Genomic DNA, 21,919 nt, shown 5'->3' on the forward strand with positions numbered 1-21,919 from the left:
AAAGTGATACATAGTTTTAATTTATATGAATTGTATACTAAGGAGATTGAGTGTATACTTTCAAGTTTATTGTCCATTTATACAGCATTATTATATTACTGGCTTATGTCCTAGTCTCATTTTCATTTCCAGTATTTATGTTCTTACTCATTTTAAAGATCTCTTTATAAATGCAGATGAATAACCTTTTTAGGCTATGTGGTATTCTCTCATTTTCCCAGGTTGTCCTTTTTCTTTCAGCTGTTCCTGATTTTTTTTTTTTTTTTTTTTTTTTTTTTTTTTTGCTTTACAGAAGATAAAAAATTTAAACTGTATTATAAGATGTATCCATCTTTGACTTTTAAAACTTACAAAACTTTTATGTTCCTATGTGCTTTAGGGGCTTTCCCTACCACAAGGTTATTAAATATTAACTCATATTTTATCCTAGTAATTTTATTTTTTTTGTCTTTTATTCCATATGAAAATTTCAAATGTTGCTTTATCAACTCTCATGATCTACATTAATATATACTCAGGAAGGACTTGTTGTTACTCTGTCTCCTACTCAGTTTGTTCTGAGATACTCATTTAGAAGAATGATCTTAAAGATTTTTTTTTTTTTTTTAATTTGAGAGAGAGAGTGAGAGCGAGAGCATGAGAGGGGAGAAGGTCAGAGGGAGAAGCAGACTCCCCATGGAGCCGGGAGCCCGATGTGGGACTTGATCCCGGGACTCCGGGATCATGACCTGAGCCAAAGGCAGTCGCCCAACCAACTGAGCCACCCAGGCGCCCCAGAAGAATGATCTTATATTTAGAGATACAAATATCTCAATGTTAGAATCCTTAGGAATGATTTCTTTCTTTCTTTTCTTTTTTTTTTTTTTTTTTACTATCATTTTAAAAACTACTAACATTATGGACTTTGGGGAGGGCATGTGCTATCGTGAGTGCTGTGAATTGTGTAAGACTGATGATTCACAGACCTGTACCCCTGAAGTGAGCAAAGGAATGATTTCTTATTATAAATATATCAGAATATATCTCAGTAGCCATTTGCTTCTCAGTCTGTATTTTCTAGTGTATGTAACAAAAACCATTTGGATACCTTTTTATTTTGATAGAATATATTCTAGGCCAGTGGCTATAGAGAACCTAAAAATTCCTATGCCGCAAATCCTTTTTTATTCCCCCCTTTAGAAACTCTTATGTCCGGCTCAGACACCTGTGCACTAATACCTGGGTTCACAGCACAAATATCCCCATCGACAAGGAAGAAGAGAAACCCGTGATGCTGAAAGTAAGTCCTGGAACTTGGCTGCCTCCTTTGGTCTTGTGTTCCCTAATGAAAGGGCTCCTTTGAGAACTGATGGAAGGGTAGAGGCTGCGTTTTTTTGGTTTGGCCAGTGTGTGGTCATGGACAAACTTGAATGCAGTGAAAGAATTCTCTCCAAGGGACCTGGCTAAAGCAAGCCCAGGCTTTTTGAAATAAACAGAACTTTTTTTAATTCCATGGCTTTTGCCCTAAAGGTTGAGCAATTGTCTGGATTTCACGTTGGTCTGAAGGATCATTTTTGGCTGGGGGAATGTTTGCTTGTGCCTTGAGGCACATCCGATACCTAGTCAGTTTTCCCCAATCTTTATTATTTCTTTATCTCTCTGTGTACTTAAATATACTTTTATTTTTTGAAAGTTCTCTCAGCCCCTTTAATTTCTCTCACTGAATCCCCCTCCCTTTCACTACCTTCTCCAGGGTCATAGAGCATAAATTCACAAACAGGGACTTTGTTTTTAAAAAATGAAATGATACTCTCATTTTTTAAAAAAGATTTTATTTATTTATTTGACAGACAGAGATCACAAGTAGGCAGAGAGGCAGGCAGAGAGAGAGAGAGAGGGAAGCAGGCTCCCTGCTGAGCAGGGAGCCCGATGTGGGGCTTGATCCCAGGACCCTGGTATCATGACCTGAGCCGAAGGCAGAGGCTTAACCCACTGAGCCACACAGGTGCCCCTGGTACATTGTCTACCCTTATAATACTCAGAGTAAATAATTACCATTTTGCTCATTTGCTTTTTCCTTATGTGTTTATAAGCATATTTTTAAGTTACAGCAGTCTTAATATGCTTCCTTTAACAAATAAAGGTATAAATCGATACCAGAGCCCATTTTCTGCCTCACACTTACCCACAGTAAGAATCTCCAGAGGTAACAACTGTTAACGATTTGGGGTACTTCCTTCCAGATGTTTGTCTATGTCTAGTTAATTTTAAATGCAAGATAGCTTCAGCTCTTTGGATAGCCCAGTGTCCCATAAATATAGTGTTTTGTTCTTTGGGGTTTTTTTTTTTTCATTTTATTTTATCTTATTTATTTATTTGACAGATAGAGATCACAAGTAGGCAGAAAGGCAGGTAGAGGAAGCAGGTTCCCTGCTGAGCAGAGAGCCCGATATGGGGCTCGATCCCAGGACCCTGGGATCATGACCTGAGCCAAAGACAGAGGCTAACCCACTTAGCCACCCAGGTGCCCCAGTATAGTGTTTGATTAATGTGTTCCTCTCTCAATCCAAGAGACAGTTCCATAAAAACATTCTGCTTTTCAGATCGGCACCTCCCCTGTGAAAGAGGATAAGGAAGCATTTGCCATAGTTCCAGTTTCCCCTGCAGAGGTTCGGGACCTGGATTTTGCCAATGATGCCAGCAAGGTGCTGGGTTCCATAGCTGGGAAGCTGGAGAAGGGCACCATCACCCAGAATGAAAGAAGGTAGGGCTTCAGCAAGAGCCAGACGCACTCATCCTCAGCCACTGTGGACTTTTTAAATCCCTTGCTTGCAGAAAGAGAAAAATGCCAACTCTGAACAACCTTGTATGAGAGGAGCAGGCCTTAGCATTTATATGTGGCTTCAACTTGTGGTTTTCAAAAACCACATTCACTTCTTTGAAAGTCTCTAAAGTTGAAAAGACCGGTCTATCTCCAGTTTGGGGCCAGTGTTACTCTGAAATGAAATTTGATGGCTCCTATTTTATGAAGATGGTTAGCCTTTTGTAGATGATAGTGTGCTCTGTGTATTTTACTCTTTCTGGTAATTGGTTGTCACTCGCAGGGAAATTGGGAAGAATGGATCCACTTGGGTTTAACTACCTCATTAAGCCTGAGTCTCCCAAGGTGACGCTTCCAACCTATTGGACGTTAAACATTTCCCATCTCTAATTGCTTCTTTACCCCTAAGGTCTGTAACCAAGCTGCTGGAAGACTTGGTTTACTTTGTCACCGGTGGCACTAACTCTGGTCAAGATGTACTTGAAGTGGTCTTCTCCAAGCCTAACAGAGAACGGCAGAAGCTGATGAGAGAACAGAATATCCTCAAGCAGGTTTGTGAGATGCGAGGTACTGGGATCTTTGTAAGACATCGGTGAGATCCCTGCTCTTACACAGGGATGTGTGTGGTTCCCACCTGGAAGGCTTGATCAACTGACTTTTGGAGAAAACAGACTTGATGCTTGTAGAGCGGTTTTGAGTTCAGAACAGTAGCGAGCGGAAAGCACACAGTACACACTGCCGGTCCACACACATGCATAGCTGTACCCATCATTCACATGTGCCACTGCAGCAGTCCATCTCTTACAGTTGGTGGACCTGCATTGACGCATCCTAGTCCCCCCAGATCTGTAGTTTACATTAGGATTCACTCTTGGGTGTCACATACTCACTCTTAGAATGTAGGCAAATATATAAAGACATCCATCAGTATAGTATCATGCAGAATATTTTCACTGTCTTAAAACACCTCCATACTCTGCCTATTCATCCCTCCCCCACCTCAGTCCCTGGCAATCACTGAACTTTTTATTGCCTCCATTGTTTAGCCTTTTCTAGAATGTCTCATAGTTGGAATCTTACAGTATGAGGCCTTTCCAGACTGTCTTCTTTCACTGAGTAATATGCACCTGAGGTTCCTCTGTGTCTTTTCATGTCTTCATAGCTCAGTTCAGTTGAAAATGCACTTGTTGAATCTCAATGTGTGAGAATTCATCTGTTAGGAACTCCAAGAAAAGTTCATTTGACTACTTATTTTCATTAAAAATAATGGGTGCTATGTGACCTTAAGGTTATTTCACATGTCTGGGAGAATTGGAGTATTTGATAAATAGGGAACTATATAAATCACCACAAAATCTTACCATAAGAATGAGTAAATGGCTTCTAGGACATATGTAGATAGTATTATCTGGCATAAATTTACATAAACTGCTGTCAAGACAAATGACAGGGAGGTGGGTGACAAGAGTAGATGAAGTGCACAGAAATGCATACCATAGAGTTCTCTAAAGCTATATGTTAGCTATATGCATGGCTTGGAAATTCCTGGCCACTAAACCCCAAAGGAAAACATATTAGTTACTAGTCCTACAGTTCTCCATAGGAACTTGGGATTTGAGACTCCTTTCTCCTGTCAGTTGATGATAGACAAAATTTATTAGCACTCCATCCTGTTTCAACAAGGAGTTCCCATCCAAGAATAAATTATATCCAGCTGTTTCATGGGATGACTCCCAGATTAGACCTCTGGCTCCATGCCAATGCTCATTTTCCAACACAGTAGTAGTTCTTTGAGGGGCCAGAATGATCGAATTCCATGGCAGAAGCCTTCATTGAGCACTATATTTATACAATTGACAGTTATTATCCCCTTTTTTCCTTAGGACCCCTTTGGGAGCTGGGTGGTATTCTTTCCTTTTTACTGAGAAGAAAGCCAGGAGTTACCTCGACTGTCCTTTATACCACTAGGGTATAATGTAGGGACAGTGATTTCAACCTAGAATCTGGCAATTACAGAGTCTGTACTTTAAGAAGAAAAAAAAATGATTTTATTTATTTATTTGACAGAGAGAGATCACAACAAGTAGGCAGAGAGAGAGGAGGAAGCAGGCTCCCCACCCAGCAGAGAGCTTGATGTGGGGCTCGATCTTAGGACCCCGAGATCATGACCTGAGCAGAGGTCTTAAGGCAGAGGCTTAACCCACTGAGCCACCCAGGCGCCCTGAGTCCATACTTTTAACCATTGCCCTACACCATACTTGGAAGTGCTTAAGGACCAGTTAGGTCCAGGTGGCCTGAATTCAGTGAGCAGCCAGTCCCAGTTGGTGGATTGCATGTAATGTTCAAGTTATTGATGTTGATCTAGAGAGAGTTGCCAGTGCAGTCTGGCCACCTGTGAGGTTAGATTAGTTTGAGACAGAGGGCTAGCCATTAGCACTCTAAATGATGGCGGTGTCTGTTCTTCCTTCTCACAATCAGATCTTCAAGCTGTTACAAGCCCCATTCACAGACTGTGGCGATGGCCCCATGCTGCGTCTGGAGGAGCTCGGGGACCAGCGGCATGCCCCTTTCCGACATATCTGCCGGCTGTGCTACAGGGTCCTGAGACACTCCCAGCAAGACTACAGGAAAAACCAGGTTGGGATTTGGGACTGACTGAAGTTCATATACGTGCCTCATGGTTTTAAGTCTTACATCTGTTGTTACTTAATTGCTAAAGAACAGTTTACTAAGTTTCTGCTTAGCAAGGAAATACATTTTTGCAAGCCTGAGAAAAAGACAGTCCTTAAGAAAGATATCAAGAGAAGTCCCCTTCTGTAGCCACCTTTCAGTGAGTTTGTTTGTTTGTTTGTTTGTTTTTTGGGACATTGGTATTGCATTTCTAGTTTTTTTTTTTTTTTAAGGTGCTTTACCTTAAGGTTCAGGGTAGTGATTGCATGTGTTTATATTAAAGGTAGAGCAGAATTTTTTTTCTTCTCGCTCCCTTCTATCTCCTCCATGTCTGCTGGTAACTTTCTCTTTATTTTGGTTTTGGCTATGTTTTATGACATCCGAAGCCCTTGTGAATGTCATGGCACTGTCTATATTATCCTCTTCCGATGAAATAAATGTTCTAACCTCTCTGAGGGTTCCCATCAATTTGAGATTTTAAGGAAACCTGTGAACTGTGTTGTCACATTTAGTAGTTCTCTAAATGGGACTAATGCTGTCCCCCAGGAAATACTTGGCATTGTCGAGAGACCCTTTTGACTGTCACCACTGGCACCTAGTGGACAGAAGGAGTATCCAGAACACATAGGACATCCCCCGACGATAAATAGTCATCCAGCCCTGAAAGTCGGTAGTGCTGAGGTTGGGGAGTCCTGCCCTTGGTGACATAAATTGCTGTAGGTGCACAGAGGGCGCTTGGGATAACCTTGAATCCCGGTCTCTGCATTGGGTTACAAAAGGCCTTTGTTGGTAAACTTTTGACGGCCATGAACCCTGGCCTTGAAATTTAAACTTCTCTCTGTAATAAAAAGTTTCATGTTTTGTCGTGAAGACAGTGTTAAATGGAGGCGGCGGCGCTCCAAAGTATCACAAAGTATCAGAGAGAACCTTGTGAGCAAAACGGTGAGCTTGTGACTTGGCCTTTGCTCCTGTTGAGATCGCAGGTACCCTGTACCTGTGAGGCTATGTTCCTCAGTGCGTACGGCTGGTCCTTGAGTGCTCTGGTGGCTTTAAATCCACCTGCAGTGCACTGACACCATCCTGGAATAGCGCAGAGAGACTCTTTTCTCCCTCTTCAGATGAGGTCACACCAGAGCCTCTGGTGTCTGCCCACATATTTTGCTTGTACATGAAGACACACAACAGTCCCTCCCGCTGCTGCCACATTGACTGTCTTTGCTTGTTGTCTGTAGAGTCTCTGCCACTTGGCAGGAGATCCCTGAAGGCTGGTGATTTCCCACATATGCACCCTTATTGAGCATGGGCTGAAAAGGGGTCAGTGTCCCCTGTGGACACCCTGAATAGTTTTTAGGATTTTAGAATTAATTAAAAAAAAATTAAGCCAAGTTTCAAGGGCTTTTAGTACTTTCAGTAGGCAAACAGTCTGTCTTGGGAAGGGATATATCTTTGGCTAGAAACAAACAAACATGTGCAAGAGGCTTCCCCGAGTTCTCACGTATTTTTATGGAACGTCACGTCTGGTCCCCCAAGAGAGAAGCCAGGGATGTTTTTGTACGTTCTGTGAATCTGACTGATGGGCTTAGGTATTCCTCACTTGATCCTGCTACCCATTGGCTATAAGAATGTATTTTCACCCCGGATACAAAAAACAGGATGGGGTGGTATTGTTCTAAATATCTAAGTAGGCTTAAGTGTGTTTATTCAGCAGCACAGAGCAGTAAGGCACAGTTAAAGCCTCTTGAATTAGTAATAAAATCAGAGCTGAAAAACAGCTTTTGACCTTTTAGAGAAATAAGTCACCACATTAATATTTATACTGTGCACTTAATAAAATGCCCATCTGTACATACAGGATAATTTGCTTAATTACATTTGTGCGGCAGGTTTAGTAAAATGAAGGATGTGGGCGCGTGTGCAGCTGGTGTCCTAGATTAGAAAGTTGTGGAAAGATGCTCCACTAGGATTTCCCTTATGAACGATAATTCTCATCAGAGACTGTTGCTACTTTCCTTGGTTTTGGGTTAACCTTAATACCTTTCATTGTTCCTGCTGACCTCTCTTTTCTTCCTTAAAAGGAGTATATAGCCAAGCAGTTTGGCTTCATGCAGAAGCAGATTGGCTATGATGTGTTGGCTGAAGACACCATCACCGCCCTGCTTCACAATAACCGAAAACTCCTGGAAAAACACATCACCGCCGCTGAGATCGACACATTTGTCAGTCTGGTGCGGAAGAACAGGGAGCCTAGGTGAGGCGGAAGTGGGCCTGGTCGGCAGAAGGTATCCGGGTATCAAAGTTGCAGTCACTGAGCTAGTCATTGTGCTTTGGGCTAGGTTTCTTTTTTGAGGGTTGCCAGTGACAGATTTCAGTTAGGCCAGTTTTGAGAGACCCTTGGATGGGTAGTCAAAAAAACATGGTATTGGAATAGGCCTTTTGGTGGAATCCTAGCTCTGGCATTTACCAGCTGGGTGGCCTTCGCTTTCCCCTTGAGCTTTAATTTCTTCTATGCTAAATGAATGGTTATGAAAATTGAATGAGAATAAATGCATGGGAAGTTGCCTGGTACTTAGTCCTTGCATAATAAATGACAGTTTCGGCCACTCAGTCCCAGTTTAGCACCCTGATTTGCAGTTAGAACATCTCCCCAAATATTAGTAAGAGTCTTTTGCAAACTTAGCTGTTGTTTGACTATTTTTATTTAAGTTGTAGTTCCATCTTTTCTCATTTCTATAGCTCTCCCCCTTTTTACTCTCTTCCCTCTTCTAATTAAGATCCACAACATCAGGGCACCTGCTTGGCTCAGTGGGTTAAGCGTCTGCCTTCAGCTTGGGTCATGGTCCCAGGGTCCTGGGATTGAGCCCCACATCAGGCTTCCTGCTCAGCAGGGAACCTGCTTCTCTTTCTCCCTCTGCCACTTCCACTCCCACTTGTGGTCTCTCTCTCTCATAAATAAAATCTTTTTTTTTTTTTTTTTAAGATTTTATTTATTTGAGAGAGAGAGTACAAGCAGGAGGAGTAGCAGAGGCAGAGGGAGTAACAGGCTCCCCACTGAGCAGGGAACTGATACAGGGCTTGATCCCAGGACCCTGAGATCACGACCTGAGCCGAGGGCAAACACTTAACTGATTGAGCCACCCAGATACCCCTAAATAAATAAAATCTTAAAAAGGGGGGGGATTCACAACATTTTTAGGAGAAGTGGGAAATAGTTTACAATATAGGTATTGTGAATGGTCACACGGGAAAACTGATAATGTTGTTGTAAAATGACTCCTCCCACCCATGAGGATAAATAACGTTTGTGGAGCATTCTCATGTACGAGGGAGTGAACTAAGTCAGCATTTGCCATGAATTATCTCACTTAATTCTCAGGGCAGTTCTCTGAGGTTATGCATTACCCTCTGCTGTAGATGAGAAGAGTGGAGCACAGTGAGGTCTGGAAATTTCTCCAAGTCACACTGCCTATCAGAACATAACTAAGGAGAACCAAAGCAGGGATTCCAGCTGGGGCATCGGGCCTCCGAGCCCTTCTCTGCCTCTTTGCTGCCCCTCCTCCTCCCCCATGGCTCCCTTACGTGACCTTCCCTGTCTCGTTCTTTCTTTGCATTTTTGCCTCATCACTTCTTCGTCTGCCCCAGCCACTGCCGTCTTTCTTCTCTTACGGTTACTGGGTTTCTGGTGGTGCTGTAGACACTGGCCCCCAAACCGAAACCGTCTGTCATTTTCTTTGGTCCCAGCTCTGTTGGATCTGACCCCTTGCAAAGAGTCGGGCTCCGAGAGTCAAACCTCTCCCTAGTTATGGAAAATGTCTTGTTTGCTTTCTCTCTCTTGACAGATTCTTAGATTATCTCTCTGACCTCTGTGTGTCCATGAACAAATCGATCCCAGTGACCCAGGAACTGATATGCAAAGCCGTGCTGAACCCAACCAATGCCGACATCCTGATTGAGACCAAGTGAGTGGCAATCTTGGGATTAAGATTCCAATGAGAGAGGGATTTAGGTAGAGAATGTATGGCTCAGGGGAGGCCTGCACTCCTGACGAATAGAACTTAACTCTTTGACTTTTTCAGACTTGCTCTGAAGTCAGATGGGCTGGCATGGGATCGTTCTGAGCCAAAGATCTTGGATAGGGATATTAAGTTTGCTTTTGGAGTGGCCTTCTCTGCACTTACTTTGCACACTGGTTGAAAACCAATATGTATTCACCAGAGAGCATTTTGCACACACTTGTTTTCATCCTTAAAGTTCTTTAAGTACGATAATCAGTTTTAAAATTTGAAGGAGGTAATTCAGTGGTGATATTAAGACACAGTAGGGCAGAGCTTTTTACATCATCACTGTTCAAAAAGTGGTTAGTGGTACCCAGAAACTTCAGTAACTGTAGTGATTCACTTTTAGCAAGAGAACAGCTTTCCTGATAAGTACCATGCCCACAATGGGGCAAATGTGGGAAAAACAAGTCAAAACAAAACCGCAAACTCAGGCCCTGAACTACCGATTCTTTTGTTTGTTTCTCACGCATAACTTAGTTTTGGGCTTGGGCTGATGCAACTTGAGCACTTCAATATTTGGGCCTGAATAATTGTCACGGGGGACTGCCCTATTAATTGAAGAGCATCCTGGGCCTCTAACCAGTAGATGTCCGTAATGCCCCTCCCACTCCGTTGGGACAAACGGAAATGAGAACGTGACTGCCGACATTGTCTCCTCGAGATGGGACAGGGCACGCAAAACCACCCTGCTTGAGAACCGCTGGGATAAAGTATGTGAAGAAGTTCATGTTCGGCTCTTTGTGATTCTGCCGCCGAGGGAAACTCCGGTTTTCATTTTATGTTTACACGGAGAGTGCGGCTAGATTGCCGTATATTGCTGTAGTCGAACCGGCAGTAGCGAGTATTTCAGCATAATGAGTTTTCCCTCTTCCTCTTATTGTCCAGGTTGGTTCTTTCTCGTTTTGAATTTGAGGGCGTTTCCACTGGAGAGAATGCTCTGGAGGCAGGGGAAGATGAAGAGGAGGTGTGGCTCTTCTGGAGGGACAGCGGCAAGGAGCTTCGCAGCAAGAGTGTCCGGGAACTGGCGCAGGACGCCAAAGAAGGGCAAAAGGAAGACCGAGACGTTCTCAGCTACTACAGGTGATGGGGGTCCCGCCGGGCTCGGTTTGGGGTGCCCTGAAAAGAATTGAGGGGAAGTTTATTGCTTATTGGTCGATGGCTCCAAGGAACGACACGTTGTCCCCTGTCGAGCAAATGTTGTGTATTGGAGGAGTTGGGAGTGTAAGGTTTGGTTGTTATTTACGTAGTAAGTTGATTTCCAGATTCGACCGAGGCAACCGAAGAATGAGTGCTTGTATCAGCCCCTGGTTACCGTTTCCCCTTAGCAGCATAAGACATATGTGCATATCGTAGGAGCTAGGCGTCAGACTGTACAGTCAGACTGCTCGGGTTCAAATCCTCACCTTCCTACATACGAAGTTTTTGACTGTGGTCGAGTTACATACCTCTGTATGCCCCGGTTCTTTAATCTGCAAAATAGAGACAATAGTGCCAACCTCCTGGAACCTTTGCAGACAGAGCTAGGAAAGGAGTATGTGTATTCACACATATATGCATATTTATGTACACACACACATATATCTATGTTCTCTGTACAAATATATGATGAAACTGTGAGTGCACATCAGTACTTCCAATTCCATTCCAACACCCACGGGGTCATTCTAGGCTTCACCTTCCTGTGTGCGTGACTCCATCCTGTGACAGAGAAACCTGGCTGGCCTTGGCTCTGGTGGATACCTGTTTGCTCACTGTCCACCTCTGCCAGTCACCTTCTTTAGCCCCAGAGTTGCCCCGGGCCCAGCTTTAAGACCTGTGGACCCTGCCACCTCAGGGAAGGCAATGGAGAGGGAAAGGGTGTGGGGAGGAGCCACTTCAAAGAAGAGAGAAGGGAAGATGGCAAAGTGCTCATGGCATTTTTTTTAAATAAGTAAAACTTGGCAGTTACGGCCCTCTGTTACCTCCTGCATTCCTTTCTCCTCCCTCCCATTTGTGTCTTTGGTGCATACCCCTCCACTTTCTCGGTGTGTTCGTATTTTACTACATTAGTATGCAGTCCTAACAAATAGAGTGGATTTTGCCTGTTCCTAGAAATGTATGTAAAAGGTGCTGTACTGCATAATGTATCCATTATGAAACCTGCCTGATAGATTCTGTGTTGCTTCTGAAATGTGTTCATGTTAATGGAGGTAGATGTGTCTAATTTCAACAGCTGAGCGGTATTCCTTTTTATGACGCCACGTTGACCTTGCTCTTTGATAGTCGATTGTATGCCACAGTTTAGCCTTTCATGTCGGGGGACATTCTTATTCAAAAGTGTGCATATGAGTAAGAGTTTCCATTTCGTATCCGGAGTGGAATTGTTGAATTGGCGAGGATGCATATTTTAAAACTTCACTCAGCAATCCTAGATCAGATATTTTGGCGCACACACTCACCAGTTGTAAATGAGAACTTTGTTTCTCCTGGTCTTTGCTAATTCTGAATATTGCAATGCTCTTTAATCTTTGCTGATTTTATAAGCATGAAATAGAATAATATTTTAATGTGCATTCACTGGTATCTGGTGAGACTGAGAATATTTTCAACTAACGGTTATTAATAGCAATGGGGTTTTAGATTGAGAAGCCAGTATTTGGTACTTTGGATGCTAGTGGCTTGCTATTTCATGCCAGAAGTTTTTTACTCTTTTAATGTTTGATATGTCTTCTCCTGAGGGTGAATGTGAAGGCATGCTTCCCTGGTCCAGTATAGAAGGTGACAAAGATGACACGTAGTTGGATGAGGAAGAAAGCATAAGACATTATGAGGAGTTCCCTACCTTGCACACCATGGTTTTCATGTAGAAATCACAGAGTAGGCTTATACGAGATAAGATCCTAAGAGTATTACAAAATTTCTAACTAGACTCAACATGGGAGATATCGTTAACATTTCCTACATGGTCTTTATATGCTGTATTAAAAAACAGCTGAAGAAATAGACACGCGTTTGAGATGTAATATTTTTCCCCATTTATTTCATAAAATAAACAAGGCCAAAATGGAATCAAGTAGTCATGTAATTACTCCCAACTCAGCAGGGTGGACATGTAGGACTAGTGGTGTAACTTGAACTCTTCCTTTATTGGAGCTATTTGAGTGTGTTGATATCTAAGTTCAGGAAGCCAAATGACCCTCTTATGAAAGTTGGGGATATCTCAACTTTTCCTGCTGTGAATTTCCATTCATCCTCAACGATTTCTGATTTCTTCATGTAACTTTACCTTTCTCCAGGTATCAGTTGAACCTCTTTGCCAGGATGTGTCTGGACCGCCAATACCTGGCTATCAATGAAATATCAGGCCAGCTGGATGTTGATCTCATTCTCCGCTGCATGTCTGACGAGAACCTGCCCTATGACCTGAGGGCGTCCTTCTGCCGTCTTATGCTTCATATGCACGTAGACCGAGATCCCCAGGAACAAGTCACGCCTGTGAAATATGCCCGCCTGTGGTCTGAGATTCCCTCGGAGATCGCCATTGATGAGTGAGCCTGGCTCCTTCTCCCTGCTAAGACCTTGTGCTGTTTTAAGACCTCATAATGTTTTGTGTCATGGTAGACAAACCACTTATGGTCAGGTTAAGTCTAGTTAAATCACAGAAGCAAAGTGAAGCCTTTTTTTTTTTTTTTCATTAAGCTTAAAATTAAAAAGTGTGTGGCAAATTTTTTTTTTGAAGAATGCAAAAGCTGGCATGATTATATTTTTTATGTCTTGTCCCTTTTTTTTTAATTCAACAAATATGTGTTTCTACTTGGTGTCAGCCTTAAGTAATACATCAGTGAACCAGCCAGAACACTATCTCTACACGAGTGGGGAAAAAGATGCAAACAAGATAAATGATTCCATATCTTGATGATAGGTGCTAAGGAGGGAAGAATAAAGTAAGGACAGAGGGTGGGATATGAGGTGTTGGGAGGGCTTCTTGGCTTTGTGGCTGGAGCAGCTGGGGAAGCTTGAGTGCAAAGATCTTGAAATGTGATTTCCTTTTCTTTTCCTTTTCTTTTAGCTATGACAGTAGTGGAACTTCTAAAGATGAAATTAAGGAGAGGTTTGCACAAACCATGGAATTTGTGGAGGAGTATTTAAGAGATGTGGTTTGTCAGAGGTTTCCTTTCTCTGATAAGGAGAAAAATAAGCTTACCTTTGAGGTAACTCATGATGAGATGATCTGTGTGTTTTATCTGCTTTTCTTTGGTCATTTTTCCATTGGGTAAATATAAAATATTTTAGCATGTGGTGATTTCTATCCTGAGACTCTCGTTTGATAATAAAAAGGAATTCACCTCAATTTTATTCCAGAATAAAATAGAACTGTTAACCAGTCACTTGGCTTAATGGTAGTTAAGTTCTTAGAAGTACTCAGGGCAAATTGTATCATCTGAAATGGTAGTATATTAGGTATACTCTGTACATTATATTAAAAACTGCAGGAAAGGGTGCCTGGATGGCTCAGTCAGTTGGGCGTCTGCCTTTGGCTTGGATTGTGATCCCAGAGTCCTGGGATCGAGCCCTGCATCAGGCTCCCTGCTCCACAGGAGCCTGCTTCTCCCTCTCCCACTCCCCCTGCCTGTATTCCTTCTCTTGCTGTGTCTCTCTGTGTCAAATAAATAAATAAAATCTTTAAAAACAAACACAATGAAAAAAAAAAACACTGTAGGAAAGAAACAGCCTCTGCTTGAGATCTATCACAGATGAATCATTTGAGGTACATAAATCCTTGTTACCATTGAGTTAAAAATGTTTCCTTTGAGACTTTCCTTACAGCGAGTTCTATTTCTGAGGATTACAATGTTGTTACCTGTGTTCTCTTTGGCTATAAGGTGACTGGTCCTGTATTATCTTTGGGTAGCTGCACAGACACATGATTAGGTTAGTTATTGAAATAGGTCAGGAGCTTGGCAGTTTTTTGTTTCTTATTTTTTCTCTTTATGAAATAAAATGAAATTTGATCAGAAATGGCAAGCAAAGTGTGTGCCTTCTCTTACCATAACAAGGGTCAGAATGAGTCATTTATCAGCTAGTCAACGTAAAACCGAAGGGTAAAGTTTATTAAATACCATCTTTCTCTCTCTTTTGTTCGAATATAATAGGTTGTAAATTTAGCTAGGAATCTCATATACTTTGGTTTCTACAACTTCTCTGACCTTCTCCGATTAACCAAAATACTCCTGGCCATACTGGACTGCGTGCACGTGACGACCATCTTCCCCATCAGCAAGATGGCAAAAGGAGAAGAGAATAAAGGTAAGAACATTGCAGCAAAGTAGAGGAATGGGATTTGCAGGCACCCATATGCCTGGGGCACAACCTGCCAACTTCTCCCCTTATGACTCTTGTCATGTGTTTCCCTGTGAGGTCCTTTCCTTGTCCTTCTCTCCTGGACTTTTCATTATGGACATTTCCATTTTATTTTATTTTATTTTATTTTATTTTATTGAAAGAACAAGAGCAGAGAGAGAAAACACACACAAGCTAGGGGTATGGGTGGCAAGTAGCAGGGAGAGGGAAAACCCCATGTGGGTCTCAATCCCAGTATCATGACCTGAGCCAAGGGTAGATGCTCAAGCTACTAAGCCACTCAGGCGCCCCCATTATGGACGTTTTCAAACAAAAAGCAAAGCTGAAAGAACAGCACAGCAGACACCTGTAGATCCACGACCTCGGGTCCTTGATTATTCACATTTTGCTCGATTTCCTTTATATTCATATATGAGTCTGTGTGTCTATTTTACCAAACCACTTGAAAATTATCTAACAAATTGAATGCTTATCTCTGAAGAACACATGTCCTACCCTCATATATGATGTGTTCTGAGGCATTTAATGATGATAGTAGCACATGCTGAAATAAAATCCAACCTTGTATTTCCAGTCTGTGAGGAGGACAATCTGCCTTTGTATGTGTATTTTTTTTCCTGTTTTAGGGTCAGAGTGGCATGTACTAGGTACTCGTGTCTGGATAATTGTCGAACTTGTCCCTACAACTAGAAGAGAAAAAGTACATCTCCTTACCTCCTGCTTTCTGTCAGGTTTTGTGCTCAGTTATTTCATGTGTTTTTCACCATCTCATTCTCTGACTGAGCTCTTTTATTCTCATTTTAGAGATGAAGAAGCTGAGCCTCAGAGGTAATCCAGTGTACTCAAGATCAGTGTTAGTAGCAGCACCCGATTTATGCCTTGTTAACTCCTGTACCCCTAATTTTCTGCATAGCAACAAGCATGTGCTAGGTGACCAGTAACATTTGCAGGTGAATTAATACACAAAAGTGCCCCTTTGGGGATTCAAAGCCCATGTGTTTTCCGCCACTCCCGAAACCCCAGATTTTAAAAAAAATTTTTTTTGTTTTTGTTTTTCAAAGATTTTATTTATTTGACAGACAGAGATCACAAGTAGGCAGAGAGGCAGGCAGAGAGAGAGAGAGAGAGAGAGAGATTGAGAGAGAGAGGAGGAAGCAGGCTCCCTGCTGAGCAGAGAGCCCGATGCGGGGCTCGATCCCAGGACCCTGAGATCATGACCTGAGCTGAAGATAGAGGCTCAGCCCACTGAGCCACCCAGGCGCCCCCCGAATCCCCAAATTTTTGATGGGTATTAACCTTTTCTGGTTCCTAGGGTCCTGAGAATATGTCAGAACAGAGACATGTTCAGTACTATGTCTCCAGCCTGTGCCCCCTGCCAGGCACCTCAGAGCACTCTCCTAGACTGTTGTCGTGACTGAGGTCTGTGCTGGCCCTTCCTAGGCAGTAACGTAATGCGGTCCATCCATGGGGTCGGAGAGCTGATGACCCAGGTGGTGCTCCGGGGAGGAGGCTTTTTACCCATGACTCCCATGGCTGCTGCCCCTGAGGGCAACGTGAAGCAGGCAGAGCCAGAGAAGGAGGACATCATGGTCATGGACACCAAGTTGAAGATCATCGAAATACTCCAGGTAACTGTCAGCCAGAGGTGGAAGGGGTGTGCTCACAGGGCTGCCACTGGGACAGTATCCCTGCTTTTATAAAGCCCTAGACTTTCTGGGGAGAGAATGGAGATAAATTCTTAGCTCGTTGCTAAGTGCCATTCATGAACCAGCTGTCTTCATCGGTCTACTGTCATCTCATACCCCTCCGCAAAGTGCCCTGGTCCCTCCAGCCATGACAGAATTTCCTGTAAATTACCTTAGGTTTTCATAATCCTTGCCCTCTGTGTCTTCATCCAAGCTAATTCACTTAGTTAGGCTTCTACATAAAGCTGGATTCCTTGCTTGTCGTTCATAGCTAGTTTAAGCCTCCATTAACTTGGCAACGCTTGGCTCCGTCCCTCCCTTCCCTTTTCGTTCATTTATTCAACACACATTTATTGAAACTGATTCTGTGCCAAGTACTTTGAAGCATCAGAGATCCAACACTGAACAGCATAGATTAAATTCCTGTGTCTGAAGAGCCCGCATTTTGGTAGGAGTCATAGGCATATTAAACAGCAGGTATACTATGTCAGATAGTGGTAAGTGTTAAAGATGCTAAAATCTAGAGGAGGGCCAGGATGGTTTGGAGGCCACCAGGAGGTGGGGGTCAGGGATACTGTTTTTGATGGGTTTTCAGATGTGGCCTCTCTAGTAAGGTGACTGGATCAGAAACCCGAATGAAGCAAGGAAGCTAGCATGTGGGTATCTAGGAAAACCTCTAGGCAAAGAGAATAGCAGGAGGAAGACCCTGAGGTGGGGATACACTTGGCAGGTTTGGGAATTGGTTGGGTTCAAGAGGAAACAGGAGAAGATGAATTAGGGGGAGTAAGAACAAACAACTCTTTCGAGTGGACTTGCTACAAAATGCACAGAGAAATGGGGAGGTGTCTGAAGGATGATTGTTGGTCACAGGAGGTTTTTGTTTTATTTTTTTAAGTTGGGAATTTATGGCAAGTTTGTATGTGGAATGGAATGGTCAGTAGAGTGGGCAAGTTGTTGACTTAGGAGAGAGGAGTGAACAGCAGGAGTGAAGACCTTGCATGGGCAAAAGGAGGTAGGCGACCCAGGCTGCTGGAGACAGGGATTGGTCTTAGGTACAAGAACCTTCCTGTGCTTTCCGCTTTCTGCTCACAGGTCATTTTTATTCATCAATAAAATCATTTGCTCCTTAATGAAAAGAATACTGTTACCACTTTTTTCTTTTATCTAATGCTGCCTCCTGCCAACCCCAGAACATGTAGTAGGTGATTATCAATGTTTATAAATTTAAGAATTTGTATTTTGAATCTGAAATCACATTTTATCAGTAGTTTGAAACCATTCATGAGAGTCCTCAAATAGTTAAGGCCATAGAGAATGACTCAAAAGAAACATCATTGAATTTTTGCCTGACCAAAAGTTGAGAAGGACCTTTTAGGCTATGGCATATGTGTCCCAAGTACATTAGTATCATGACTGTGTCTCAGCAGTGATAGAGTGTAAACCTTGATCACACCTTGAGGTCCTCTTATTGTCATCATCTTAGAACAGTTGGTCCATGGAATCATTGTTTCAGTAAATACTTGCTGAGCCCCTACCATATGCAAGGCACTTGGGGCACTAGGAGGAATGCACAGGTGATTTGGACAGAGACTATATCCAAAAGCGATTTACAGTCTAATAGGAAAATAAGGAAATAAAACTCTGAGGAAAGTGTCTCCTGGGACACAGGGGTGGGTCATGTGATCTCATTTAGTAAGCAGCAGAGAAGGTTTTTACAGAGGAGGTAGGATTTCATCTGCGCTTTTAAGCCTGGACAGGATTTATAGTATAGAAACAAGGGAACATACTCAAGTCCCCTTGAACTTGGAGCAGGTTGGATGAGGGCATGACATCACATGGCCAGTAGCATCTCCTCCTTGGGCAGAGACCCGGCATGTGTGGAATGGAGGTTGTCAGAAAGGAGGACCGGACCAGGTTCTAGAGAGCTCTAGGTGCCTCAAGTGGTAGGACTTTATTCTGTGGTGGGACTTTGAAGATTTTTATGCAGGGGACTGACATAAGAATGAGTGCCTGTGGGAGGTGGATTTGATGAGGACAAGGCAGAAGAGAAGGAGGATGGGTGCAGGGGCAAGTGATAGTCGGGAGAGACGCAGGGGAAGTGGTGGAGGCAGAACCAAGAGGACTTTGTCTCTGATTAATGTGTGACTCAGGGAAGGAGGAGTCGGTGTTCCTGAGGCTGACTGAGAGAACCTGGGCAGGATTGACATTGTTCTGTACAATACTGAGTTTGAGACTCTGCAAAGACCCCGAATGGGATGTCCAGTAGTCAATAGGAAACAATGACCAGCATCTCTGAAGGCAAGCCAAGGTAGTGTCTCGGTCTGAGAGAGGTGACTGCCCTGGGATTGGGTAAGGTCACCAAGAGGGCAAGGCAGAGATGGGGAGAGAATGGAAGGGGGAATGTTAGTAAGGTCCTCAAGTAAGGCCATGTGGTAGGGTTTTTTTGTTGTTGTTTTTTGGGGGGTGGGGGGTGGCTTTAGCAACAATCCAGGAAAAAGTAACCTTTCTTCAGAGCAGAGGGCAAGGGAATGTAGAAAGTGAATGAAGAGGGAACCCAAGGGTTGATAATAAATCAGAGGAAACCATCTGAAATGAAAAATACAGACCGAGCTAGTTTCTAGTAGTAAAAACATATTTTTCTTTGTTAATTCTTTTAAATTAAAGCAGCCAGCTTCACCATTCTCAGGGCCCAGAATTGGCATTTACTACTTGCTGAAGTAATGTTTTATAGAGGATGGAGTAGGGAGTGAGTGATTTATTATTACAATTATTAAATTAATTGTCTGGATGTTGAAGTTTGCACTGGAAGCTAAGGTGCTGTGGACAGGTTTGATATACTCCATGGAAGTCTGTTGTTAAAGTAATTGTTGAAATCTAAGCCAAATATTTGGCTCACTTAGTGCTTAAGCTAATTGATGCAACAGTTACCAGGCCCAGCCAGAGTGCAGTGGCTTGGCAAAGTGTTACAGGTGGTATGCTAATGTAACCAATCTGTTTCCATTTCCACTTGAATCTTTAGTTTATTTTGAATGTGAGGTTGGATTATAGGATCTCCTGCCTCCTGTGTATATTTAAGCGAGAGTTTGATGAAAGCAATTCCCAGACTTCAGAAACATCCTCCGGAAACAGCAGCCAAGAGGGGCCAAGTAACGTACCAGGTTAGTGATTCCACAATGGGATTTCAGCCGTAGACTGGGTGTAGTCTAATAAAAACTGAGGATTCCAACAGTACATACTACAGAAAGGGTAAAATATGAATATTTTGAAGATTACTATAATGGAGAACAAAATTCTTGGAGTTACCCCCCCTTTTTTTTAATGGTTTTATTTATTTATTCGACAGAGATCACAAGTAGGCAGAGGCAGGCGGAGAGAGAGGAGAAAGCAGGCTCTCTGAGGAACAGAGAGTCTGACACGGGACTCGATCCCAGGACCCTGGGACCATGACCTGAGCTGAAGGCAGAGGCTTTAACCCACTGAGCCACCCAGGCGCCCCTGGAGTTACCCTTTTTGAACAGAAGAATAATTGATAGAGTTTTGATCTCTTCTGGGTTAGGTCTTATTTCCTTCCATCTTGGAGTGTCTTCGTCATAAGACAGCTGAGGGTTGTAGTGTTGTGGTTACATGAAATGCCAATAAAAGCAAACAAAACCCTCTAAGAAAATGTTTCATCCACTAGCAACTTTTACTCATAATGGAAGTTTTTCCTTGCCCAGGAAATAGTGATGAAGGGTACTGGGGAAGGTGGTAGTGGGGAACATAATCCCACCTGTCAAGGCCTGAGCTGCCTTGGAATGGGGTCATCACTCTGCTCTGCTAAGGGGATCATGAGCAGGTAGGAGACTGACAGGAATGTAGAGCAGTGCACACCAGAGCCACTGGACAGTGTGATCTGGGTTGACCTGGCTGCACAGCTTTGCAAGATAAGATTTTGGGAGACTTGAGGTTAACCTAGGGGTGGGGCAAGGCCATTTTTGGGAAAGTTCACCAACAGCCTGGTTTTTTTTTTTAGACCTTTCTACATCTGAAGCTTCGTTCTCTATCTTTTCAGGTACTCTTGACTTTGAGCACATTGAAGAGCAAGCAGAAGGCATCTTTGGAGGAAGGAAAGTAAAATTTCAGTGTTCAATTTTATGAGTGATTCTAAGAGTAGGAAGTCTCCTTTTGTGTAAAGGCTTTTCCTTCATTTTTCTAGGAAACAATTAGCCTTGGGTTTAGGTTATTTTTTGGCTGTATTTGTAACCCTTAGTGCTCAGGTCAGAATGATATTAGTTGGTTGTGTGTGTGTGTGTGTGTGTGTGTGTGTGTGTGTGTTCATGTGTTTCCTGCTTAGGATAGAAGGAATGCAGGTTTCCCCAAATACACATTTTAAAATATTTTTTTTAATGGTACAAAATAGGGTTGAAAGAAAGAGGGGATTGAAAACAAAGTGAGGTTAGCAAGATCATGTGTTTCTGCTGCTGGTGGATTGCCATTTTTGTACGTGCAATGACAACAGAAACACACATTGTCCCCAACATTAGATGAACGTATGATCCTCTTTTTAAAAGATCAGATTACTCAATGTAGACTTAAAACATTATTATGAGACTCAAATACCTACAAGACTCGAACAGCCACAAATTCAGTTAAATACCCTCTGCACATAGTCTTTTTTTTTTTTTAAGATTTTTATCTGTTTGAGAGAGAGAGCATTAGGAGGGGGAGAGACAGAGGGAGAGGGAGAAGCAGACTCTCCACTGAACAGGGAGCTTGATGTGGGGCTTGATTCCAGGACCCTGGAATCTGACCTGAGCTGAAAGCAGACACTTAACCGACTGAGCCACTCAGGTGTCCCCCACATAGTTCTTTTCATACACATACTTGGTTCACTTATCTATTGCTGTGTAACTTACTACATATATTTAATGGATTGAAAAAATAGTCTTTTCACTGCCTCTCATAATTAAGTGAGTTGGCTGGGGCTCAGCTGGACGGCTCATCTGCTGGTCACTGTTGAGTTGGTCGGGGCTGGTGATTGGGGCTGGCACATGCAAGCTTCTTAACTCACATTTCTGTCTCCTTGGTAGGAATATCTCAAGGCTGGGAACTCTATTTCTCCCTCCTTTCCTCTCTCTCTCTACACGTGATCATCTTAGGCTTCTTTGTAGCTCGGTGACTAGCTCTAAGTGCAAAGAAGTTCCCACCCGACAGGATAGGCCAACAGCATACAACAATAATCAAGCCTCTGCTTGTATCGCAGTGCTAATATCCTGTTGGTCAAAGCAGATCCCATGGCTGAGCCCAGTGTCAGTGGAGGAGGGATCTACATGAAGATGTCTATACCAGGAAGGTCTCTTTTGTTGAGGGGGCACCAATGTTAGCAGTCT

The 21,919-nt window shown here is 43.0% G+C and overlaps 1 protein-coding gene across 9 annotated transcripts in view; it reads left to right on the forward strand.

Moving 5' to 3' along the window:
• The window catches only part of ITPR1 (inositol 1,4,5-trisphosphate receptor type 1), a 327,143-nt gene that overhangs the window by 150,236 nt on the left and 154,988 nt on the right, over positions 1-21,919 (forward strand). For all 9 annotated transcript variants that reach the window (XM_013054016.2, XM_004738411.3, XM_004738412.3 and 6 more), the window contains 13 exons: positions 1,180-1,279; positions 2,583-2,743; positions 3,210-3,351; positions 5,279-5,437; positions 7,546-7,718; positions 9,307-9,426; positions 10,411-10,605; positions 12,801-13,052; positions 13,574-13,715; positions 14,658-14,811; positions 16,306-16,493; positions 19,570-19,708; positions 20,602-20,656. In XM_013054016.2, the coding sequence (XP_012909470.1) occupies positions 1,180-1,279; positions 2,583-2,743; positions 3,210-3,351; positions 5,279-5,437; positions 7,546-7,718; positions 9,307-9,426; positions 10,411-10,605; positions 12,801-13,052; positions 13,574-13,715; positions 14,658-14,811; positions 16,306-16,493; positions 19,570-19,708; positions 20,602-20,656 (1,980 nt within the window). The remainder of the gene's footprint in view (positions 1-1,179; positions 1,280-2,582; positions 2,744-3,209; positions 3,352-5,278; positions 5,438-7,545; positions 7,719-9,306; positions 9,427-10,410; positions 10,606-12,800; positions 13,053-13,573; positions 13,716-14,657; positions 14,812-16,305; positions 16,494-19,569; positions 19,709-20,601; positions 20,657-21,919) is intronic.

This window comes from Mustela putorius, unplaced genomic scaffold (assembly GCF_011764305.1).
Source record: "Mustela putorius furo isolate JIRA1106 unplaced genomic scaffold, ASM1176430v1.1 tig00003850_pilon_pilon_pilon, whole genome shotgun sequence".
In the NCBI taxonomy this organism is placed as follows: Eukaryota; Metazoa; Chordata; class Mammalia; order Carnivora; family Mustelidae; genus Mustela; species Mustela putorius.